This window comes from Opisthorchis viverrini (genome assembly GCF_000715545.1).
Source record: "Opisthorchis viverrini unplaced genomic scaffold opera_v5_2, whole genome shotgun sequence".
Classification (NCBI taxonomy): Eukaryota; Metazoa; Platyhelminthes; class Trematoda; order Opisthorchiida; family Opisthorchiidae; genus Opisthorchis; species Opisthorchis viverrini.
In genome coordinates this window covers 41,634-68,531 of record NW_008751658.1, presented here as the reverse complement: position 1 = coordinate 68,531, position 26,898 = coordinate 41,634, and the positions used below count along the sequence as shown (strand labels likewise).

The window sequence follows — 26,898 nt, the reverse complement described above, 5'->3', positions numbered from 1 at the left end:
TCTGTAGACAAGAGGAGTGCTCAGTAAAAGAGGTTGGAATGATTTTCTCTAACCCATTAAGGATCATGGCTGTATGGTAAAATGATGGTGCCGCAAACGATGAGCAATATATTGCATAAAACAAACAGTGCGTACAATGACTGAGTAGGTATAATGAAGCAAGTCTGGCAAACACTTGGGAAGTTCGAAACGAGATCAGGTGGGATTTTCCCGATGATAGGTCAGTACAAAATGATTGGGGGGAATGGAACAAAAATCACTGAGCACAATTTCCAATATTGTGCTGTGACTGGTCAGGACTCATTGAAAAATTGGAGAATTTGATAGAAATCATATTGGTTGAGGAGTTTCATTAGTTCTGGAATACGCGATTTTACATCGATGCCTTGGAAACGAAATTTGTCGATATATTGATCCACCACACAACCTGAGATGATAAATGAGACACATCAGATTAGTTTCAGTCTTTAATTATGGTGAGAACCTCAGGGCTAAACACGCCAAGATGTGACAATTGAGGGCTTGTGGTACGCCGTCGTTCCTTCAGTTTATCATTTCCCTAATGGCTTCCTCATGAAACCGTTTGTTTTCCGCGGGAAAGATCAAAATACACACCTTAGCTACACAGGACAGATCAACTGAAACGGGATGGATACATACGTTGTGATCCAATTACGGCTATAGTGCGTGACTCAAAACATTGATATCCAAGAACAGCATAAAATGTCTGTTGAAATCAGAGGGAATAGTTCGTCCTGGAACTGCCGTCGGGTAAATTATTCATGGTTTAACTCGCTTTGACTCCGATGTGTCCTTGAATTCCCACCACCCTCTTAGTTTTCTGATCACTTAATCCGCACGAATGTGCTCATGTATGCATCTGCGTTTGGAGCGGGCACCATCGGCGTCGCGCGCTTTCCCTCTCTCTATTTTCGGGTTTGTGGGTGTGACAGATATGTGCCAACTAGGAGCTTAATGCTCCTGTTACTCGGGTAGGGCAAAACACCAGTTCAGATGGGTCAAGCAATCATGAAGGAAATGTACGCCTTTATTTTTGTAATGCACTACTCATAAGGTTGCTGATAGCTCCTCAACAGCCAACGACCTGTTTCGCCCTTCTTGGGGCTCTTTAGGTAGGCGCAGTCCCCGAGTTTCCGTCAACCTTATGTTTCGCTTGAAAAAAGTTTCAAGAAATTAGCGAAGTACACTCATTTGAAAACAAATTTGGTTTTTCGAGCGACTCCCCTGGAACCCAGTTGAACCTCTCGTCTATGATGTTCCCAGGCAACTGAACGTGCTGCACCAGGACGCCTCATGTTTCAGTCGCTACGATATTCAAGATGTCGCCATACATGCATATTCCTAATGCACTACTCATAAGTTTGTTGAAAATTCTTCAACTGGTTTCCAGGTGAGCCTCTCAAAGAACCAGATTTCTTTGTAACTGAGTGTATTTTGCTAAAATGTGCGCCTCATCATCTTTGGGATGTTGCACAGTCAACCGCCCGAGGTGGAACAAGCCGAATGCTCAGGTAGTGATGATTGCGCACGAAGGGGCAAAAGTAACGAAACCAATCCAAGTTTGCCTACCGAACGATGGCCGGCTCTCGACGGACCGCATGTACAGTCATAGAACTTGTGGATCATTCCCACATTTCTCCGTCCAGTCTGAACCTAAGATTTTCGAAAATGAACCGAACCTATCCATACGCAGACATTCTCCAAATGCGCAAACTTACGGTTATATCATGTTGCATGATTTGTGGACGTGGAATCCTATTAAGGCCAAAACAGGTTCGATGCAGAACGGACAATTTCAACAAAAAATAAAAGTTTGCTTAGCATGCTGATGGTATACATCGAAGGTAGAGTTGTTCAAAGGCCCCCTGACAGCCCATTACGCGTTGCGTTCTTCTTGACTCTCATCAGGTAGACACAGTCCGCTAGCTTCCAGTATTCTTACGCTGTCATTCAACAGCAAAATGTACGCAACTGGTGAAATGCGCTCATTTGCAGATATTGATGGTAACCTTGTGGGTACACATTTTGGTAAGTTTAACCGAAATTATCCGTCCATCATTCTTTGTTACCCCGCGCTTTCCACTTTCAATGCCTTCATTGTTCTTAAATGTCGTTAGGATGCGGTTAGGATACAAGTCGGTCGCTCGACATCAATGAAAGCAGGTTGCAGGTTCATACGAGGATTTAGACACGCATCTGGTGGTTATTCTTGGTTGACTATTTCACGAAAGACTGCCAGCACGATTGGTCACTTCGTTCCGGACTATGGTATACTATTTTGTCAGGTCACTGGGCTGCATTTACCATATCACTGCCAAATACGGCGCAAAGATAAAATATAGCCCAGAAGGGTCAAACGATTCGCGAGCTGTTGAAGAGTTTTCAGCAACCTTGTGAGTAGATTCTTTCGAGAAAAGAGAACCAACGCTTAGGTGCCGTGCCAGTAGATTTCCTGTAATCAGAAAGCCATCGTGGGTCGTTCTGCAAAGGCTTGGCCGTCAATTTTTAAAACTCTTCAAAGTCATAAAAAGCGTCGACTGCGTGCCTTTATAACCACCTCTGCCGTAGGATAAAGCAAGCTTAAATCCTGATTCTCACTCTAATCAATCTCGATTTGCGTGGAAGAGTTTTATTATTCCAAAGATAGCATACCTACCCGGTAGAATCCGCATGGTTGTCTCTCATACTTGAAACAGTCCCTGGCAAAAATCCGCATTGGCAGGCTTCGATGAGGAATCTTAACAAATGATTACAGCATTTATCTTGGTGGTATCTCCCTTCGGTTGGTTATAAATAGGCCACTCTTTTGGACTCACAAGAGCAGACACCTTACATTCAATTTATGCTTGGTGTTGCGGCACGCTGTGCAGATATCTGCTACCTGTCTGCGAAGAAAGCAATCGACCCTGAACTAGATGGTCGAATAACCAATGTAAGTACTGCATGATCGTTATAATGAATGCGTCTGAAGCAAATAACCTGTGCGTAAAGATGAAGTTTGCAGAGAACCGAGCTGTTGTACTGTCCTAATCACAGTATGACAGAAAAAACCGAACACTCAATCGACGGAACTCTGGGGTTCTTGACAGGTTTCTTTCTGCGTATCATCGTAGGATAATTTTGATTAAATCTGACTGACCACATTGAAACCCGAACATCAATGTTCTGAAAAAAGCCAGGTTAGTAGAAGAGTGGAGCCAGAACTCGAAGGGGTCGAAATTTCACTAGTGTGATAGCTTTCAGGCTAGTTTGAAAAAGTAGTTTTGAAAAATTGGAAATTTAACAAAGCGGTCGCGAGAAATGTTACCTGAACACTTTTGAGTTACGGTATATCCAACTGCTAGAATGTAAGCACCTAGTTCGAAATGACCATAATTTGTCAATCGTACACGTAGCTATACGGACCTGTATTGCCACATAGAATCTAACTCTCAAGGGTACTCAGCCCGTACCATTACAGAAGTACCACTGAGTTAGTGGAAGTAAGTGTAGTCATATTTTTAACCAACTTCTGTTCGACCCTAGTGTTTTGTTATGAGATAAGAGCACGACTAATGGTTTGTCTGTCTACCCCTTCCAACCTAACCAGTGCGACAAAGTGTACCCCAAAGAAAGCACTTATCAGGTAATTTAACTGAGGAGAGTGAGGTACTCCATTGAAATTCGGAGAGATTGACGTGGGATGCCACTGTCTTAATGTCAAATTGCTAGTTCCGGTGCTCCTTTTCACGCCAGCATGGATAAACCTGCTAGCGGCTCTCAAGTGGTGTTTACACATTCATTTGCATGTTTAATTTCATCTGATTTAGCTCGGTATAGCTAGCTTTTGTCAAAGACCACATAGGGCTTCGCACAACCTCCTGTGGACTATTGCGCATGCGTTTCGAATACCAACCCATCAGAACCAGAATGATGGGAGACCTTTAACTTTGGCTCCATTTATAACCGGATTAGCTTTAGCCCTTATCATAATTATCTTCGCTTTTGAAAACAATGACCTTCTGTTTACTTGTAATCATCCTAAGCAATACTTGGGAATGTATGAAAGCATAATTATTAACCCTTTTTTAGGCGACCAGTTTATTAGCGACAGTCGTTTAGGCTCCGGTGGTAGAACCTCAGGCAAATGGTTGATTCAAGGGGACTATAGATTGTTTCACATCAAGAGCGTATATCGCTTATAAACATAATTCAATATAGATAAAGCAACAGACACGAATTCGAATTTCTGAACCTACTATTCAGAACAAGTCGATCCCCACCCACCACTCCGAAGTAAGACGGTGGCTTGTTTTAATAATACTGCTTTGCATACTCATATGCATAGTCATGTGCACATAATATCAAAAGTTGCCGGGAATTCAGCAAAATTATGGGGTTAGATTGACTCAAATCACGTTTCGAAAGTAAAAGCCCATGAATCTGTCCAAAAGTGGTGGGCATCTATAACTGATATGTGCGTATCATACCTATGAATATGAATCCAACAGTGTTTCTTCTGAGTGGCGGCTTCCGTCTTTGTCAGACGAAGATAAAGTGCTGAATCCAACTTTCAAAGGGGTCGGATCATTTCCAGATAAGTCCCGCCAAAATTTAACCCCCGCAACCCAAAAAAGATTTTACAAATGAGGATATGAAATTTGTACTTTAAGTTTTCATTGAAGGGAGTGAAATTGAGACATGTCATTATTAATTTGCATGAAAAGGTCCGTTTTTCGGTACCTTCGCCTCCAAACGAACTCACACAAGTAGCTGTCCACTAAAGATAGGTGTGTGCCGCATTGGCGTTTATTCTGCATCTTGTAGACGTGCCAAAGAGATTCGATGATCTGTGTGTGGGCTTCAGTCTTTGGATCCACAAAGTTGCCGGTATGATTAACCGTTTCATGACTATAATTCATGTCAATCATCGTTTCAATTCCTTGGTATGATGTCCATNGATACAGGCCTGGATTGTGTCCATCAAAGTGGCCGCAATTCGATCTGGCACTGCATAAATGAACACCTATTTAGTTTCCCGGCGGATCCCTACGAAAATCCACTGTTGGGGAATGACTCACCCTGCGTGGTTTTTACGGAGAGATATTAGCGTTTTATCGATCTCGACGGCCGCCGGGCGCAAACTTAACGAAGAAAGTTCTTCTAGTCGTGCGCCTAATAGATAATTCCTGTGAGCGGAATTTGATTTTTGCCAAATTTTTGGACCAGCAATAAATGAATGGAATCACGGTTAAAATCATCATGTTGAAATCTTGATATAAAACACTGCTCAAACTATGAACTCTTAAAGATGTTTTTGTAGGTCTAGTGATCAGATGCCCGTAACCGTTCGTCATGGCGTTGAGCCAACCACCAGAAGTTCGTTTATTTGAACTTTAATTTGCGCTTTTGAGGAGTGGTTTGCTAATGACCCTCAACACTGAGGAAGAGGTTACGCTTAGCTTCCTGGCTTCCGAAGCACGATGTATGGTGAAAAGCCTAACCAAATAGGACAACATATCTTACTGTTGAGCTTACCTGATAGCCTTTCCAGTTGAATAGGTTGTTGCTTACACAGTTTTCGCAGTCTCGCAGAATCACGCCATATGGCAGCATATTCCTCGGGCAAACTCCCAGGTAAAGGATTGTCAGCGTTGTCCGCGCAGAACGGCTGAGGAAATGACTGTGCCTGACCAGCTACCAGTTCTTGGATGGGATCGATAAGGCTCACCTGGCGTTTCAGCATAATATGGGCTTCAAGTTCGGGTTGGATGAGTCGCAGCGTGTGCTCCACACTATCGGGATGGATATCTGAAAGATAGAAGGCATGCGAGTGGTCACTATATCGCAGTACATCGGGTGATCGTAAAAACCGGCTACAAAGAGGTAGTGCCGTATCACGAAGAATGGGCAGTTAGCCTAACTGCTAAAGAATACAAGACATGTATGGCCTAGGATGCCCGGTGCCCTCATTGCTATCCTCATCCTTCTGATCATTATCAGTAACATTTCGACAAGCTCGACTACCACAGCCATTTGTCAAAAATGGCCCCAGCAGGAAGTGAAAGATGGGAGGAGTTGATAAAGACCCCATGTAGCTGGATGAAAGGAGTCAAGTGCACGGGCCGCACACACGATACAAGAAAGTTGAAGTAAACACTGTTTGACAGTGAGTACAGTGAAGACGCTATTAGCGGGCTTGGCTAAGCATCAATCACAAAACTCATCGAACACGAGCCAACCACACAACAACAACAACGCTCTACCTAGATAGCCCACCTAAAAAGTGACGGCATGCTCAATACTGTAATCGGTTGTGTGTGAGAAGGAGAAGCGGATGAATACTCAATCGTCAGTTTTGGGGATTTTTTTGACATAAACGCGTTGGAATTCAGCAACAGTTAGGACGGAGTGAAGTGACTCTGATCAGGACCAAATAGTGAGTACTAGGGAGAGAGAATTTGAAAACTTGTAGACAACAATGCCCTTGAACAGCGCATACTAGACAATCCTGAAACATTTCCTCGGAGAATCTCCAACTGCTTTGCAGGGGACAAAAGCTCACAGAAGAATCGCTTCGAAACATTCAAATTTTAGGTACTGATATTTGCCCTAAATTCAGCTGTAAGTCTAATTCAACGATCCATTTAACACGAATGAAAAGTCGATCAGTCAATCTCTCGCACACCGCCACCAGGGTCTCATGAAAACAGAATGCGTGCAAATTGTTGGAACGGAAAATACTTGGTTAATTATCGGGTGGTTGAGTTGATTTGTGTTCAATCTCTCTCACGGCCAACTGTCAGTAGTAACTTAGCTAGTCACATTCTGTCACTAATCCAGCAACCGTAGGATTAGAAACCGGGCGTGATTTATGGCAGGTTGCGGGGAGTTGTGTCACTAGCTAACCAAAAGCATGCATTCAAGAACACGTGTTAAATGGAATGAGTGGCGCTAATGGTCCCACGTATAGAACAACGTGGATATTTTGCTTACATATAACATACCTGAGTCCATTCAGTACTACAATTTGAAATTATTTTGGAGAAATACTTTGCCAGAAAGCCCCATCGCGCCCTAGTTTTCCGACTTTATAACGCATTTAATGCGTATGCTATGACAAACAGGGGGGATAGTGTAAACTTGAGGACCACTGGGCAGACTGGCCATAAAGTCACTTTCGTTGACTCCGCAGAGGTACTTTTTGTGTAGTAGACTATCTGGGTTGGTTAGAGCCACAACTTTGACAAGTGGTTTCGTTGTGGCGGACGCCACCCCTTTTATACATGTTGACTAATTTCTCGGGCCATACTGCTCAATATTAATCAGCTGGCATTTATCGAGCGAAAACAATCTAAAGAAAAAGTCGAATAAATGTACTCCAGGATGGAGTACGCTTAGATGGTAGCGAAAATATTCACACCCTTATAATGAGGAGATCGATGGGACGAACTAACTGGTTGAAAGGAGGGGATAAACTTTGTTTCGGGTGCATCAGTCGAGGGGGAAGGTGAGGGAGAGTCTCCATCTAATGGCGAGTTCTCTAACGAAACTTACTGAAACCTACCACAGCGTGACATTCTGTGTGCTTTTGAGACATATTGAGCTATATTGGGGAAATGTTGGTACAATATTCGCAAAATCTCTCATAGCCTCCAGATTGAAACATTCGTTGTGACTTGTTCTTTACAGATGGCAGTGCAATTGCATTTTCCTCCAAGCATCGTTTCCTTGCAGTCAGGATTGTGGTTCAAAGAGTTTGGTCCTGGCTGTGCACATTTAGTGGTTCAGATACCGCTGCAGCTGGATATGCCTGGGTAGGTATCATATTGAGCGACCCAGCTGAAGCGTCTCCACTTGATTGAATACCTGTTGATAGTTGCCTCTGTGCGGTTCTTTTGGCGACATGTATGAAGTAATCTCGATAAAGTGGAGTCCGTTGCTCATTGTTGATTGTCTTAGTACGCTCAGATGGTGTTGATAGTCGCCTCTGTGCGGTTCTTTTGGCGACATGTATGAAGTAATCTCGATAAAGTGGAGTCCGTTGCTCATTGTTGATTGTCTTAGTACGCTCAGATGGTCTATAGCTCTGAACCTGTCAAGGATAGTTTCTGTGACGATCCCGGTGCTCCGTAACAATGGGCTAAACGCTCAGACAGTTTTTGGGGTTGCTGGTGACATGAACGCTTAGGGAAGTAAACTAAAATCTGCTGAGACCCAGTTGGGTGGTCGTCTTGGAATGGACACGAGACAAGCGGACGACGGAGATCGCCTGCTTCAGATGTGTGCCGAGCACAAACTGTTTGTTTGCAGTAGCAATTTCCGGAACAGCGGAAATCGATTGACAGCGTGGTGCGCACCAGCGAACCAGTCTGGAATCCAAATCTGCCACATCACCATCAGTTATCCATGGCGACGGTCGATCGTTCCTAGCAGTTCATTCTAGACCACCTACGTGAATTCGGGCCATGCACTTCTCTGGTGCTGCTGCTTTCACTAGCTCCTTTAAGCTCTACAAAAAACGCGGATATCTCTTCTAGCCAATGAGAAATTCGTGGATCCTTCAAAGCCTGCCGGATGATATGATGTCAGATTTCAATGGTCACAGGTATCAAAGCCGGACTTAATGCCTGGGAAACAACTGAGTCACCTTCACCCAAACACTGTATCTCTAACAGGACCATGGCTTTGCTGGACGGATTCTTCCAGGCCACAACCGCAACTCAACTTGAAGCATCATCCAATACCAGCTAAGATTTTGTCCGTGAAGGCCCGGAAACAAGGTGGACCCAAAGGGGAGAAAAAATAAAAGATAGGGAAGATGCTGGAAGCGTCCACATACTATTCCACTTGATTTGTTCGGTTGATCCTTGACAGCTGTCTCTTGACAGCAAAACTATTAGGATCTATAGAAGGCTGTGCTGTCAATGTTGTTTACTGCATTGGTTCAACGGGGGATGCCCCAGAAATTTGTGAACTTAATCCGGTCCCTATATCCACGTGTCTCCGTAGGAGTGTATGGTGAACTCTCTCTAACAGCCTTTCGCAAAAAGTGATATCCGACAAGGATATCTACTCTATCCGTTCTGGTTCACGTTCCTCGTCGATGAAATAATAAGGTAAACGCTGCTGAATAAACTGGTCACAATCATACTATTTTCTGCACCTGCCTTGCAACTTCACAGCGCAAGGTCGTGTTTCATAATGGGCAATCTCTCAACAAATCCCATATAGTTCAAGAAGCACTGGAGGTTGTGAATAAGTTTACACGCGTTGATGGAGGTGTGTTTGTTGGAGTCGGTGCACTAGTCTCAAAAGTCCAAATGACGTTTGCTAACTTGCGTTACTTTGGTGTAAAAACATATCATTAGGTCCCCAGGGTCGCGTGTACCAGTCTGTGGTTGAAGCTGTATTGTTGTATGGTTATGGCCTATATAGACAGCTGATAAGAGGCCCCCTAAGGTTTTTCACTACCGATGTCTGCGGAGTGGTTGCAGCGTCGGATGACGCCAACGAATTTTTAACGGGGTGATCCTAGAAATGGCACGTGATCGTGACATGGTACTTCCTTCGCGAGAGACATCCAACACTGTGAACTGCTGAAACATCGTCTACCGAAAAGACTGTTTTTCTCCGTGCATCCCTCGGAATGGTACCATCTGCAAAGTGGACAGCGTTTGTTTTGGGATAAGGATGTGAAAGAGATTACGAGAAGCTTGGGTGTTGTTGGTGCTGTGCGCTTTGCAGGATGGAACCCCCGTGACACTTTCCGCGCTTGGCTGGGGACACTGTAAGAAATGGTGACTAATGGATGTCAGTGAAAATCGTGCGCTTGAAGATGCAACCACCTCGGAATGCTTGTGGTAGGCCGGCACCGGGTCTTTTCACCCAGCCACTGTTTTTTTTTCACTTTAGGGCTTTCAACTTAATTAGATGAACTGCTGGTTTGTACGGCATTTAGGCATGAAAGTCAACTGTGGCGTAGGCGTGACATCAGCTTTTCTGTCAAGGGTCGAGTTTAGAATGTTTCGGTACTCTCCGTATTACCATATGGATCGGAAACCTGGCCGCTGCGTGCTGAGGACGTCAAAAGTCTTTCAGTATTTGACCATTGATGTCTCCCGAGCATTGACCGAGTCTGGTGGGAACATCGGATCAGCAATTCTCAAGTTCGTCGAATGGTATTCGGCAGAAATAACTCACCCTCGATAGATGAACTGATCACACTGCATAGGTTGCGCTGGCTTAGCCACGTGCTGCATATGCCAGTCGACCGACTTCCTCGAAGGGCTCTTTCCACACAACCACGTGAAGGGTGGAAGAGTGCCAGAGGCGGTCAAACAATGACTTGGCAGCGAAATATGAACGCTATTACCAGCAAACTCAGCTGCGCTGGTCACTGCCGTCTTCCTGGATGCGCGCCCCCAATGGCCCTCGTGCATCCAAGCTATTGCCTACAATGCATAGCTCCTTTTCCAACTCCCACTTGACAGCCCACTGACATTGCTGGATTTATGCACCAATTTATCAGCTCCTGCCTGCAATGCGCAGCTACATGCCCCCACCCAATCATCTGTGAACCATACTGCGGCAGCTACGACCGCTGTACGAGGAGTACGTGGTTATTACAGCTGACTACGATGATGATGATAATGATAATTATGATGATGAAGGTCAACACTGATGTTTTATCTCTGATGATGATGAGCACTCTCATGAGTCACTGAATTTTTGGGTGGTCAAAAGTGGATAGGCAAGGGAGAGGCTAAGCAGAGAAAATGTTACCAGGTGAAAACTGTTTGGGTGAACATCACTGACAATGAAAATGTAACGGGTGAGTCTCAAGACACCAGGCGTAACTGATCCAAAGAGTGACCGTTATGCCAGAAACATTCGGTTGAATTTTGGAATCCGTTTCTGTGTTTACTAGGGAAGAGGCTGTGTTACTACTTGGGGAGCAGAAAACCAAATGTGTTGATAGTGGTTTCGCTCTGGATAAGTGTGACAAAAAACATCCGTGTACGCACCTGTATCAATGGACAGTGGGACTTTACTCATTGTGGCTTCCCTTGTCAAAAAATCCTTCACAATAGCCAGGGTAGAAATGTTGCATGAGCGAAAGGTGGCCTTGTTCCTCTGGTAGCAGCATTCCAGCTGTGTTGGTAGAAAAGTCGATCCGTAAATCAGGCGAACATACTGTTCTTTTGGGTCGAATCCAAAAGGAACAGATCCTTCCAGCGTTGGTTCGATGAACGGCGGCTTCTCTGGTGTCTCCGGTACACACAATCGTACCCACTGATGAATGGTCGCTAGAGAAAATCTTCCAGTCAATGTCAGCCTGCTCAGTGGTCTTGTAAAAATGAGAAAGAGAGAAGTGTGCAAGATGACACAAGGAAATAGACATTTGGAAATAACTTCTTCGGCACCTGTGAACAGCTGACGCTCACTTTATTAAGGTCGAAAACGAGTTTAACTCGATTATTTGGTCCGAAAGCAACCCATGAACTTTTCAGCTGTGTTCCGACGATAAAAAATAGTTCTACCTATCGATGAGACTCTTATCAGTTTGACCTCAATAAAGAGTATTTTGACTTGAATATTCAACCAGAGAAAGACATGACTATGTAAATAGCAATGATGCTTAGGAAACGAATCACAAGTTCGCTGAAAATTCTTCGACGCCCTATGACCAGTGTCGCTCTTCTTAGGGCTCATCAGGGAGGCGCAGGTCCCGAGTTACCATCAAAATCGCGTTTCAATTGAATCCAAATTGCACGCAATTCGACAATTATTAATAGCTGTTGTCGCTGAGGAAAAGCAATATTTCTATCTCTCATCCCCATTAGAGTATGGACAAGAAAGCTAGTATTAAATGTAGACTTTAAAAATCTACTGAATACCAGGAAAAACAAAACGAAAGGTTCGGTAGAGAATTCTATAGTGGCAGATTAACAAACGGGAATCTGTACACAGTTATAGTTACCAACTTATTCCAACTTTACATGCACTAAAGCCTTTCGATGCTACTGGTTGCACTCTCATACTTTCGGCAAAATTTACCTACTCAGTTTCTGTAAGTAGGAAGAAAATGTATTCACTATCTACTCCGAGTGTGTCTCGTCTGCGCTGCATACATTGTGTTGTACCCCTTTGTTTTCCGCCGATTAGTAAACGCGAAAAACATTTGCTGCAGACTGAAGCAACCACGGTATTCAAACCTTTTTCTCTCCACCTTAGTGGGCAACTAATAACTGGACAACGTGGAGAGTTGGAGAAACATTTTAGTGCTGTCGTTTTTAGTGAAAATCTCGCAAATAAATCCTTTATTGTCTGTCCGTTTCAAAAGAAACTAATCTTTTAAAAAGCGATACTGCAAGATGGATTGACAATTAATCTGTACTTGTTTTCTCTCCTGATGCAGTACCTTTTGTACTTTGTCATTGGTCTTTGTTTATGAGCCTTATATAAGGAACCGATTTCAGAATTTATGGTGAAATACGGAAAAAATCAAGAGCTTTTACCAGTATAGCAGCCTGAGTTGCCAGATTCAAATTAATTCTGTCATCTCTGGAGTCTTGAAAAATTGCACCACCTTTTCACTTGAAAGTTGACAAAATTACCTTCCGTCTTCAAAGGAGTGGATTCGTTGATGCAATGATAATGGGCGAATGGGAAATTCCAGGCACTGGCACGTGATGGGAGCAATGCTGCTTGGAGTTACGTAAACTCGCAGGGTTCCATACTGACCTTCGATGGTGCGTAAGTAGATTTTCGTAACGTTCACGTTGGCTTGGTACCTGAGCGTTGCTAATAGGGCACTCCCACTCTGAAAAGCAGGTCGGTAAGGGTGAGGGGATTATATTCAACTGGTTTAATGTTGGAAGGGTTGAAATTAACCGCTGATGATGACAGACGCTGTAGGCCGTTGTCTCAGCCTGCCATACTCGAACACTAATCACAAAGTGGGATCGATTTTCTTCGCAGCTTCGTGCGATGCCATTTATTTTCAAGATGCACAAAACCACTCCATAGCTTTTCTAAACTGTTTAAGACAGAGACGTGTCGTTCTCAGGATAAAATTCTAATTGGAACATTCGAATGCACTCCCTTTCTAAAATTTTAGCTTTGTTGAATGTGTCCAGAATCACCTACAACAGCCGGACTAGTTTGGGGTCTATCCAGATGGCAGAATGGTAGTGAAAATAGAGTTGGCAGCAACAGATCACCTGAAGCCCCGTCACAACGTGACGTCCTGAAATATAGCGGAAATGGTCCGATCGCGCAGTCAGGGTACTCGTGCATCAAAGCTATCGCCTTCAAGGCGTAGCTGCTCGATTTCCGAATAAACTGAACATGTATATTCGTAATGCACTACTCATAAGGTTGCTGAAAGTTCGTCGACAGTCCACGACCGGTTTCGCCCTCGTTGAGGCTCGTCAGATAGCCGCAGTCCCCGAGTTCCCGTCTACCTCTACATTCGGTTGCCTGGAAACATCACAAACGAGAGATTCAGTTGGGTTTTAGGCGAGTCACTCGCAAAACCATATTTGTTTGCAAATGAGTGTATTCCGCTAAACTGAACATGCCTTCGCCTCCAATGTTTGGTTGTATGTTCCACTTTCCTGTTTTCCGGTGATCAAATCTGTAGCAGCTGGAACCAATGTGCCTATGGCACACGGTTTACAGCTGATAAATTGATCGATTGATTGTTTGATTGATTGACTGACTGATTGATTGATTGATTGATTGATTGATTGATTGATTGATTGATTGATTGATTGATTGATTGATTGATTGATTGATTGATTGATTGATTGATTGATTGATTGATTGATTGATTGATTGATTGATTGATTGATTGATTGATTGATTGATTGATTGATTGATTGATTGATTGATTGATTGATTGATTGATTGATTGATTGATTGATTGATTGATTGATTGATTGATTGATTGATTGATTGATTGATTGATTGATTGATTGATTGATTGATTGATTGATTGATTGATTGATTGATTGATTGATTGATTGATTGATTGATTGATTGATTGATTGATTGATTGATTGATTGATTGATTGATTGATTGATTGATTGATTGATTGATTGACACGTGTTCTCTAGATGCAGCCGGTCAACCAGTTGGCCATACCATACCATACCATACCATACTAAACGGGTACTCAGGGACTTCGGCGAAGATACACTAGTTGGATAGCCTACGGTTTAGATAATTTAGTTCCAGTACTGATTTTAGCATTAGGGTCTATAAGAATGACAGAGAAACAACAGTTGACAAACAGGGTGTACACAATTTCACTTATACATACATGTGTGATCAAATGCCAACAACGCTTTAACAAGCAGAAAACTGAGTATCGGACACGAACGTTTCGCAGCGAGAACACAATCAATCAACATCATCGGAGACAGCAACATCAGTGTTGACACTAATGCTTCACTGCCGTACAACCAAAAAGTCCATCTAATTGTATTTAAAGCCTTAGAGTGAAAAGAAGAGAAAAAGACTGGGTGAGGGAGGGGACCTAATGCTGACCTATGTCAAGCATTCTGAGATACCTACACCTCCAACCGCTCAATAAAACAATCTGGAAAGAAACTGACAGGAAGAAGGCCACTGACGTCGTTCAGCCGCCACTTTTTGCAATGTCTCCAGCCAAGCGCAGGTTTCACGGAGACCCTATCTTGGAAGGCGTACAAAATCAACAACAAGCTCTCTGTAACCTCTTTCACACCCTTCTGTCAAGTCACTTGTTGTCCACCTCGTGGTTTCCGCCATTCTGAAGCACTCATGGAGTACGACACTCGTGTCGGTAGACGGTGTTTCGGCATGTGTAGCACATGACCGAGCCATCGTAGTCGATGATGCTGGATGTTTTCTCGAATTTAAGTACCTGCCACCAACGTTACCTGTGGATGAAATAGCACTTTCCTCGCTTACACTCTCCTTGTTGGACCTACCCAAAAACGTTGCATAAATACATCGTCACAACCATAAGGATCCACAACCTTCATAACGCAACCCAAGGTGGATCTGCTGATAACGGTCTTCAACTATTCAAACTGTTTTTTTTTCAATGACGGTGTTTTTCGTTAGTCATTTTTACAGCCTGATTCCATAATGGAATGCTTGAATCTGAATGGATAGTAACGAAATACTCAACTGTTTTTTTTTCAATGACGGTGTTTTTCGTTAGTCATTTTTCCAACCTGATTCCATAATGGAATGCTTGAATCTGAATGGATAGTAACGAAACCGCACGCTCATCAATGCGTAAATTTACTACGAGTAAATGGGAATCTCTAGTCAATTATGGAAGGGCAGCATAAATGCACAATCCGTTTACCTCAACAGTGCAAGGAGTCAAACTGAGAATTGCTGTCCCATGTTCACCATCTTCCAGTTCCACGGGACAGTCACATTGTATGAGCACGTGATCCAGCGCGACGGCACATTCTAAATGAAGACAAAACAGCGAACGGTGCGCATCGAGGGAAAAGTTGTGTGCAATCCTTCCAGTCGTAAGACACAGCAGGGACTGGTCGGCTGGTTTCTCTCGTGTCGAGCGTAACAGTGACAGCTGCTCTTCCAAGGCACTGACTTCCTCTCTGGATGAAATGGATAGGAAATGACAATAAGACATGTGAATTTATTTACTGGATTTTCCAGCTTTTGAGTATAAGTACAGTGGGCTGATACAATGACAAAAGCATGCGATTCTACCCGCTCACGGCGCAACCATTAGAGACAGGTGGCCACCGCTACTAAGCTCTTTTCGTATAGTCGATTGCACTTATTCACTTGCTAATATCTTCTACAACGAGGCAAATCACTTTTAAGTCCAAAAAATTTTAGTGTCTCTATCCCACACGTCTTATCAGTTCATTTTAGTCCACCAGTTAGAATCCACATACCAAGGGTGTGTTGGTTTCAGCTGCTACAGTTTCAGTTTAGATAAAAGGAAGAGATAACCAAACATTCGAGGTAATGAAATGACCGGTTATTTTAAGAAACTAAGCAGTTATTTATTGAAGGCGATAGCTATTTCGCACGAGGGCAACTGACTTTCTCATTCATCCATATCTGCCACTATCAATAATGACTGATGAGCTGGATCCCGGAGTCCTCATCTAGGTAAGTTACAACCTGATTGACAGGGAATTAAGCGTCTCATATGCACATAATTTTCAATAACCAAACATTCTCACCCATCTTTCTACAATTTCATGAATGTTCATTGACCATTACACAGCTGTAAACGAATACTGCAAAGCAATTCACAAGTTCTGTGATCAGCATGAGGCGGGGCTTCGGCGCGGCCACAGACTACTCGCATGCCACATCAGTAGTATACACCTCTACATGGGTAGCTAATGTATGTGTAAATCTGCTTCACAATATCTCGCACGCGGATTAAAGTCATCTAGACAGATTCTGTCAACCTATTTAGAGAATTTGAGACATTCTTAGAAAGTTTTGAAGCTCAATTCATCACGACCTATTCATCCATTGTTGACTCGAGTGCCACCAAGTGCGTGCTTTTTTGGCAGAAGCTGGGCTAACCGTTGGGAGCACTAAGTTCATTAGGGAGGTAGCGAATCCAAGGGAGCTACAAAATAGCGTGGACCTTTTTTGGACAATACGCTACCTAAGTAGCTGAAAATTTTTGTCTTACAAGTGGTTTCGCGCTGTGCAGGAATAACCTGAACTCTACACCTAAATGATTCGTGAGCCCGTTCTTATACATCTCATTTCAGATAACCCCATAAACGAGGGATTCGCGCTTTAACACAGCTGTAAGTTGCCAACCCCGAGTTGTCTGAATTTTAAGCAACCTGTGTTTACTCATTATACAATTCCTTCTTAATTTTACACCAAAACAGATAAGGATATCTGATAAAGTGCAATCCACTGCTGTCGTCTGAAAGTGTAGAACCAGGTACCAAGGTAGAAAAATGTGAAGCCAAGTGAATAGTACCTCAATTTATCCACTTTGGATTGTAGCACACTCCTTCCTATCTCCTCTTGTCCTTGTTCGGTTGCCTCCTTCAGGGGTTCAGTGGTGAGGCCAAAGACAGCGCCTAAATTGCACGAGATAAGTGTGCAAACGTGACTTGTATGCATAATATACCATAAAAGAATTCAAAGGTGACTAGAAAAAAACAACAGCATGATATCAGTGCTCAACACTGATGCTTCACTGCCGCACAATCATGATTCATTTTAAAGCCTTGTTGTGAAGAAAACAACAAAGATGGACGGGGTGCCTACACATCCAGACACTCATTCAGGCAATCTCATGAGAAACTGACAACAAGAACGCTACTGAAAAATCAGTTGGCAGTCATATCTTGCAATGTCTCCAACAGGTGCAATGAAGATCACGCGGTTTCCCCAGTGTGTACAGCTGCAAGGCAATGGCACGGTTAAAATAGTTAAATCGGTACTTTGCAGTCTGTCACAACACCCCGGTAGGCAGTGTGTTGGTGACCAGACTACGTTGGCTACTCAATTTCGATCTGTCATTCGGGATTTGATAACTGTAGGAATTTCAACTAGAAAGGATGATACGCAAATTAGTAGTTCGTCTCAGACAAAAATTAAGGAATTTCAACTAGAAAGGATGATACGCAGATTAGTAGTTCGTCTCAGACAAAAATTCCCTGGAGACAACACATAACGGTTCCAACAAATACACACATTTGTATATCAATTGGGTTTTGTGGGGAGACTCTACTGAATCTCACGTTTAGGCTGCTCTTCAACTGAATGTGCCACACAAAGGTCACCTCATGTTTCAGTTGGTACGATATTTCACAAGGGAAACTACTCAAACTGAACACAGGGTTGACCGAAACTCGGGTCCTGCACCTACCTGATAAGATCCCAGAAGGAAAAAACCGGTCGTAGGCTGTCGAAGAGTTTTCAGCGACCTTGTGAGTAGCTTCCTTTTTCAAAATAGTCCCCTGCATGCAGCGCTAGCGGTTCACCATGCAATCCACACAAATAGACGAAGCAACAAAATTATAGGGCTATTGTTACTCAACTTCCGGTAGATAAATTTGAATGGTAGTGGGCGAGTCCGACTGTGCAGTTCAGAAAACCGCATACAGCTCAGTATTCGTAGTTACCTGATTGGGCGACCAGAGTAGGCATCCAGAACGAACATTTTTGGATGAAACTATATTTCTTCTGTACGAGGGTCATACTAGTTATCCTTCTGTGTATCTGACACGCCGAGATAGTCCCTTCTTTTATCTCCAAAAACAATGAGCTATGCTGCACATTTCAAATAACCAAATGGATGGTTTTAGATATGCAGTTCTGAGGCAAAGGCCTGTGTGCTTGCTGAACTTCTGTAAGTTTGTGCTTTCCGATCTGTTCAAAGAAGACACATGGTCTCGCTGAAATTGCCCAGTATTCTTCTAGGTGCGATATGAATCTGAAGTCATGGCTGAGAGCATACGACCGTCCAAAACTCGCAAAGAGAACGTGGGGCGAATTATAGAATCTGTCGTTGAAATTATCACCTACTGGTCCCATGTTTACCCTGCCTATTGACCAGTTTTTTTATAGGTGCCGTACACACCCGTAAATTCCAAGCCGTGTTTCTAATTCTGACAGAAGTTTGGCTCATTTTATACATTAGCAGTCGAGTTTTGGTGAAAGCCACTGACAGCTCTAAAATTTTGCCGCGAAGTGCATTAACTGTACATTAACTCTCCTGATTCAGCAAATGCGACCAATTTTCTGCGGTATTTCTTGCTGAAAAGACCTAGTTACGAGTCTTATAGGCACAGGGGGGAAGTCTTCTGCAGGCGTCTCCGTTGATGCTATCGTGTAGTTCCAGCCTCTAGGAACTTCGAACTTCACACCAGTGGTAAAATTGATAACAAAACACTATTATTGATGCAAAAAGTACGTCATGCTATTCATGAGGTTGATGGAAACTCTTGAAAAGTTTCGCCCTTTATGGATTTTTTGATACCGCGCAAACGAATGCTTCCAAACGAATGTTTATTTTCACAGACTGCACTTCGCATGCAACTCATTTGCATGGGCTCACCTGTATAAGCAACACAAACGAGCTCCGGATAGTGTGGACTGGCAAAGGTTCCTGCCTTAACTGAGGTTAATTTGTGAAGAAGGTTCTATAACGGGAAAACAGAAAAGAACCGGTTAAAGGCTGGCACCAGCTCACTCTGCGCAGAACGTTTCAAATTAGTGCGATGGTGATTACGCAATTTAGGCAAAACACACAGGGAATGGTGCTTTAGGATGACATAATTGGGGAAGTTGGTCGAAACCTTCCCATTCAGGTGACTGCATTCCCAACAGGATACTCGAAAACACAGTCAATGTGCATCGTTGAAATTGTCGGAAGTGGGACACTTTGGTTGGAGATGAAACTGATGCAATTTTTGGCAGTTATTCTGCTTCAAGAAAAGACTGTATGTAAGCAGACTATACAGATAACATTACAGATTGCTACGCGTTATTTGGGGAAGAACCAGATTCCCGGTCATTGGCCTACACTGCTTGGCATGAAGTTTCAGAGAATTCATCGCGAATAACGGTTGGATTTTATGCCCCTTTTAATAATTTTATTTTGCCAGTGGAAAATTCCTTCCAATCCTATGACAGAAAGTCTTCGTAGTACAACAGTTCCCTCCTACTGTCATTCGGCTTCCTTTGATCCATTGTTTTCTGAAGGGTTATTACACGCTAAAGGTAAATTTGCGTTATGTCCCCGTGCTTTACCTCCGAAACGTTTTTCTGCTGATGGGCTGAACCAGTGAAAAAGTGAAAATCCCAGCAAGTAGAAATACAAAAGGATCCTGGGAAATAGTGTGGACGCATTGTGAGACGGATCAAGTTAACGACATAAACTGGACCCACTGTGGGCAACACTGTGCAAAGGACTGGCAGTTCTGCCAGAATAATAAACTGAGACTGATTATTCTGTCAAGGCACCAGGAGCCTGAAGTTTTTAAGAATCGCAAAGACAACGGACGCGGAGCGGAACACGGAGAAATCAGAGTTCAACCGAGTTCTGACCAATAGAAGAGGCGAAAAGACAGAATTAAAGGTCACATAAACGTCATCCAATCAGGATGCAAGCTGACGAACGATCCAATAACATTGCAGACGTAAACAACTACTCCAAAGTCAGGGGCAGAGGCACACCCAACTAGAAACCTTAAAAAAGAGGCCAAATCAACCGCTCAATGCACGTAAATGGCATGCCACACCGCTACTGGTGATGAACAATTAGCAACTTAACCAGCCGGCTCAATATGCAATGCAAAACCAATATTACCTTCAGTGGCGCATGCTAGATAGTCATTAATTTCCACTAAATAACCTCAAACCATGTTCATCCCGGGAAGTAGGATTTTGGATATGTTCCACCATAGCAGATGGCACCTGTCTCATTCATGGCTTTGCTCACTAGAAAAATGCACTTTCATGTCTGGAGTATAGGGACCTCGGACAGCTTTCGAGCCGAGCTGTCGAAATCAAACGGAAGCCTGATTTCTCTATGCAAATGAGTGGCTCACCAGACTTCAGAGGTTAAACAAACACCAACACCTTACAAAAGCTGAGCAATGATTGCATCTTCTATCAACTGAGGTGGGGCGCTGGCACCGTAGACAGACTGCACATCTAGATCAGCTGTATCATGATAGGTGGACACACGCTTATTTATCACATGGGGATAAACTATGTTTCCTTCGATAAAAGCTAAATTACGGCACCACATTCGGACCACACATTCAGATGGCCGTTGACCTTGGAGCCGCTATTAACTGATCACTAATAATTTTGCATTATTGCACCGAACGTCGAAGATGTGTGCGGTCGTGAAAGACGCACGATTCACGAAAACACAAGTGCTTGGAAAAGTTTGTAACGTGGACCAAAGGACATGTCGTGCGCGCTCGATATTCGGGTACTGCCTTATACGAGGAACAGCATCCAACTGCATCACACACATTGAAGACTGACCTGAACCCTCTATTAAACAAAACCAATAAGAAACGGATTGACGACGAGCTAACAAGTACTACTGATCTTTACATACGCGTGCATCACTTTTCTAATTCTCCCAAGGCGTAATCGGCCACAACAGAGCAAGATAAAACGTAACCTTTGCGAGAATTACCTCACCATTAAAACCATCCCTCGCACAATTCCAAATTTGAGAAACTAAACTTGAACTACTTGACCTTTGTAAGTAGCGAACGCTATCATATCGATCTGGTCAAACGCTTGCCAACGCGAATCATGTTCGCTGCCAATTCCAATAAAAACCGATTATTATACTTCAGTTTTTTCACTTTAGTTCCTAAAGGCAGACCTTTGCGAATCATCACCTTTTTTGTCGATGCCATTTGGACATTTGGTTAAATGGCCCCCCGCAGAAAATCAGGATACTATTGCGAGTCTTTGATTGAACTTTGTTTGTCGGTGATAAAAAATTGGTGTGTGATAGCAGGTTCAGTCACCCTGATTTTACGTGCCTTATCAGTTTTCGCAGCAGGCATCCAATCCGAAAAGGCAAGGAGATAGGACTTTCCATCAGTGTAAATGGTTGAGAAGATATATTTCGTAGAAATTTAATTCATACTTACCAATTCGTACAGCATATGGGGGTGCCCATGGGTGTCATATTCATAGACTTCAATCACCCCCTCATCGTATGACGCTATCAGTTGTTCTTGCCCAGTTTGAAACAAATCAAAGTGTTCGATGCCCAGGACTGGGCCACGGGTGTTTCTGGAACACAGCTGCCACTCATGCACCGGTTGACCTCTACTTTGTCGTAGGGAAGAAGTAACGCAAAGGGTGAATGTTCAAGGAGTCGCAAACAAGTTATTGTGAGTGTTAAATTAACCTGAATTCGTTCTTGATCAGCTTGAATTAACGATAAAAAATACCGACCAGTTAAAGTAGGGAACACGACACAAGCTTAGTTGTGTAAACAGTAATCTGGTCAAAGAGTTAAAGGACTGTTATAAAATTGTTGCAGTCAGAAACACGCCGTATGGAAATAAGAAAAGTCAAGACTCTGTATTATCTGATTAGAACCACACGAGTAGTATTCTTTACGTTGCACTTTAGAGTTCCACTTAAACCTGTGACCAAACGGTAATGGATAAAGCTATCCGTGAGCCCATCTAACGTTGGCCTTGTTTGAACAAGCATTACAATGTTCTGACGTCTGTTTTACTACTATAGCCAGGTGCTTTGCTGAAGAGTGACACGTAATCTACCAAGGTGGTCAATGTTAAGGTCTGGTAAGATTAACGTCTCTACTGCATCGCGCACTCTATGGAACGATCGGTGCCAATATGACCCCCTAATCGGAAGACAACACATTCCAATCATGACCGACATAAATACCCTACCTTTCGAGACGGCAAAACCAATAACAGAATATTTTTATCATTGGCAGAAATGGTTATTGTTACAGGTGAATATCGGACACACTCTGAATTGTTCAAGGTACTAGTTATATGTGGAAGTAACACATCAAAATAGTCTCCACAACAGGAGACCTATCCACTGAGAATACCAAAGCAAGTTGGAACAGACCTGGGCGACTGGCATAGAAGAGCCCAAAGTGAATTTGAACTGGAGTAAACATCAGATCCAAAGTGAGTAGATATCAATAAACTGGGATTTCGCCCCACAACACTCGGTCCACATCTGGACGACATCGAAAAAAACTCAACGTGTTGGGTGGCGGTTCTTCTGTCCATCTTTCGTTGCCGATAAAGCAAACTGACAGAGTCAACTTCTTACAACCAATGGGACAAATGTTTTTCAGTCGCACTGTAAAAAAGCAAAACACGCTTGTTACGAACCCCATTAGTTTGATGAGTCCCAACTGTCCGTCTGAGGTGCCGTAGACTACATGGTCTGCTCTTCGTTGTGCGTCCGCGGTTGAAAGACAAATTGGTGGACCGGGTACTTCAAGCTCTCCATTTACTGTGCCACGCTGTCAGGTGAAAGTTTGAACAAACCGCTTACTTTCAGTAGACGTATCATCCTATCGATACAGGCTAAAACCACGAATGGAGTGGAATCTGGAAACACGTCGTGCAGAACCAAAATATCGGTAATTCTGTCTGGACACAAAAGAAATTCATCCTCTTTCCAACTAAGCAGCTTCTGATAGATGCATTCTGTAACAAAGTAGAGGCCAGAATCCATACTGGCACTTGGAGAAAGATATAAGTCATTTGATCAAAGTGAATTTACAGGGCGGTAATGGTTCCATCAATGCTGGAGTCGTACTTAAATAGTTGCTTGCCATTTACCGAGTAGCTTAAAATACATGTTCCTTGAGCAATCAGGATGCGTGATGTTTCTTTTCCTCTACGCTGATCGTTGTAGATTCGTGTGACGTGACTGGCCACAGGAAATTGTGACATCTATGCAAACGGGTCAATGAGAAGCTACCTTGATTACTTTCAGTGTGTCAGTGTACTCAAACAAATATACGTTGTTTGAGTGATCAGCTACGATGAGTTTTCGACCGGGTGACTTGGTGCTGGGTGCAACCAGTACTGAACAGTGATTGTTTGTGGTTTGAAGCTGTCACGTTAGCAAGGAAATGACATTAACTCACCTGATAATAATCAACTCGTCGTAGCTTCTGAGGCATCTTGAAAAGAAACGGTTCAGTTGAGTTCTAAACAGAAAAATAACACTTCTATAGGGTTCTTTTCCATAAGATTTTTCCTCGTCTCTGTTTAGTTAGTCAGGTTTCAATAACTATGATCCTTCCCCATATATTTTATCATCATATAAAGTCAATACATCCATTGTGAATATCGATTTCGCTGCATTCGAAGCTTGATAATTCCAGAAGGATGACCTTGTCAATTGACCAGTTATACCAAATGATGTCAGTCTGCGTAGAAACTTACTTTCGTTAATGATCTTAGATGTCTTTGAAAATCTCGTATAGATAGTGCAAAGAGGAACCGATAAGCCTAGCTCACACTTGCCACCATTTCATATAAAATAATGCAAAGATTTAACCACAACCTCCTTCATTTCATACTTTGTGGCTTTTATTGTCTTTGACGTTACCAGTCAAATTGCGCGCGCTCTTATATTTTCCACTTTAGGATGTGATACCTCATCGCTCGAATAGATTTCTGTTGTTGCAACGAGTTTTCGGATAATGAAGTTCACTCGTTCAACCTTTCAACCTTCCCCGCTGTGGGTTTTAATAAACACTTTTTTGCTGATGCTTCTATTCAAGCAACAAGGTTTCACCTTCCAGATGTCACACTTTGCACAAAACTTGTGTTGAACTACTACCTGCGAAAGGTTTCAACATCCGTGGCATTCACAGGCATCGTAGTACCTACGAACCTGAACCTTCAATTTAAGAAAAAATTGGAAAGGCGACCAAGTGAAGCGTCCCATTTTGGACAATTTTTGCCTGCATTTGCCGTGTCCTCTTAATATCTATCAGATTTATTCGAAATTTTCCAACCTAAAAATCAACTGAGTCAGACGCTAATCCAGGGGTCAGTGCCAGCACACTGCAAATGGTATAGGCGAAAACGTAGGTCGTACTACGGATAAAGACTACTGGTGGGGGGGTGCACAGTTTCAGCAGTTTGACGTACAAATCCACGTCCATAAATTGCCAGTTCACGATCAAACTCTTCTTACGGCCAGCCATTTCCAGGTCAAGCTGGATTAACATTCCGCGCTACTGTACCTCAGTTTCCTTTGGGCCTGGAAGTTCATGGACAGCGTGAGCATAGCAGTTCTTGTGAATGAGGATCTTGATACATTGTTCAGCTGAATGTCAATCGGAGTTAGCCACATTCTTGCTGGATAGTGCTTAGAATCCGCACGTGATTGTTGACCGATCTCTACGCTCTGAGGGCCATTTGGAACGGCAGACGTAAGTAAGACAACTTCTTATGGGATCTTGCCAAAATATGGACTGAATAACATGCGTTTTCCCCTACAGTCTTTTACTTTCTAAAGTAACTAGCGGCAAATGAGCCACATGAAACATGACAATGGCTGTCAGTCTCTTAAAAACCTGCGATCAGAATTCTCATTCTTGAAGCACTCACAGTAAATGAATGGACGCCTTCCTAAAATCGAGAAAGTAGCATTGATGTGACTTCATCTAACCTATTTTAGTCCTCTTCTGGATCGTCAGGAAGTTCATTACACATGCCTAGCATTGACAAGTAAACTTGTTTTCTTCTTTTGACCAGTAACATACGTTTGGTCTATTTTTCGTGAGAACCGGCATAAGACCCACTGACCTACAATTCATCGGGTAGCACTTGTCACTGTTTTTTTAGCGAAACCTCACGAGTGGTCGTTTTTCAGAGGTGAGATACGTCGTTTTTCCTAGCTGATATTGTCAGCAGGGTGACAGGAGGCAAAATCAATATCATCGCGGGATTATACGCGGTGAGTGAATGCAGAATGTACAGACGAAAAAGTGATGTTTGGCCAGCTTTTATTGAGAGAACAAGCCTTTTGCCCGAAAGGCATTATGATTGTCTGTAATACTTTGTAGCCCTTTGGCAACAAATGAAACCAAAGCAAAATATCGCCTGATGATAATAACATTTGAGCAGTTACTTCCTACAGTAGTACCATGTGTATCTGGGGCTCATTTGAATGCCGAAGTTATCTACCTAAGCAATTGTAAACTCTCCTAACATCTTTGTCTGTGTGATCTCTTAAACCAGTCTCAAAGATCCAAAGCCTAGTTTCCGCAAAAAGTATCTAAATGTGTTATGTTGGCCCTTTTACTGCCAATGCTTGCAGTTATCTTAATTAGAACGTTAAACAGAACACCTATTCTTAATTACGCACTGAGTAATTGCCGTTGACAGTGGGGTTATCATTGTGGCCACTTGCTTTGAGGAAACCCACCGTTTGTAAAAGAAGTACGTAGCTCCCTGAGACTTTCACATGAATAACTGGCATAAAGGGTAAAATTTATGAACCAGTCCGTAGCAATGATTACATTCAGACACACAGGCGTTATCAGTGGTTAGGTCGAATGTCTCTAGGGCAGACACAGTTTCAAAATGTCTCAACTAAAGGTATCGGCCGAATCATCCTGGATACAGATTTTTGATGGTAAATAATCTTCCCGTCGTATCCACGGCGGTTATTAGTACCGGACGGGGAACATTTTTAGGAAGTAGAAGTAGTTTGGTACCGCACAATTTGGGAGACAGTAGCAAGCTTATTACACAGCCTTCTGTAAGCAAACGAGTTGAGGGCGATAATTTTTAACCGCTCCTTTTGGTAAAAGTTTCGGAAGCCGGTCGGTATCGGTGTAAATTCTGACAGCTTGTCATTACAATCTGGTAGGTGATTCATGGCCTTTGTGGTGTGTTTAAAATATGGTCAGATGTTCACCTCAAATCAGAAAGTGAGTACGGTTTTTCAAGCCTGCAGACGGTGTGACGTGGAAGTCCAAAATGCTTGTTTGTAAGTCTAACGACATTGCGACATCCAGTATAGTGTCTCAGTGCTTGCTATATGATGATGTTGACAATGTAATGCTAATCTGCGCTCTTCGTATATTAGCGGAGGATGAAATGACATAGGGGTAGTGCACGACACTTTTTCCTGAGTAAAGACAGTTCTTTCCTGAGTAAAGGCAGTTGACAACATTTAGTCTACTCAGGAAAGGACTGTTCGGTTTTCGGAGGTGTGAATGACTATCTGATGCTATGAGAATTTTGCGCAGAAGGAGCGCAGGCCAGGTAACATAGTTGCACTACAAGGAATGACAGGCTTTGTGCTGAACCCTGAGGCTTTCCACAAGGAGTGGTATGGGATCAGACAGAACCTCGCTATGG

At 43.1% G+C, this 26,898-nt stretch overlaps 1 protein-coding gene across 1 annotated transcript; it reads right to left on the bottom strand.

Annotated features, from left to right (window-relative positions):
* Window positions 1–293: 293 nt before the first annotated feature.
* Window positions 294–22,788, bottom strand: T265_00173 (hypothetical protein; the record flags this gene model as incomplete). Its single annotated transcript, XM_009163881.1, is given in 16 exon segments — window positions 294–427; window positions 4,766–5,026; window positions 5,539–5,811; window positions 8,150–8,385; window positions 10,204–10,399; window positions 11,028–11,350; window positions 12,621–12,826; window positions 13,534–13,642; window positions 14,387–14,502; window positions 14,587–14,760; window positions 14,773–14,889; window positions 15,369–15,630; window positions 17,001–17,103; window positions 19,089–19,173; window positions 21,658–21,841; window positions 22,622–22,788. 16 exon segments carry the CDS (start codon window positions 22,786–22,788, stop codon window positions 294–296), a joined length of 2,946 nt encoding a protein of 981 aa, XP_009162145.1.
* Between the last annotated feature and the right edge of the window lie 4,110 nt (window positions 22,789–26,898).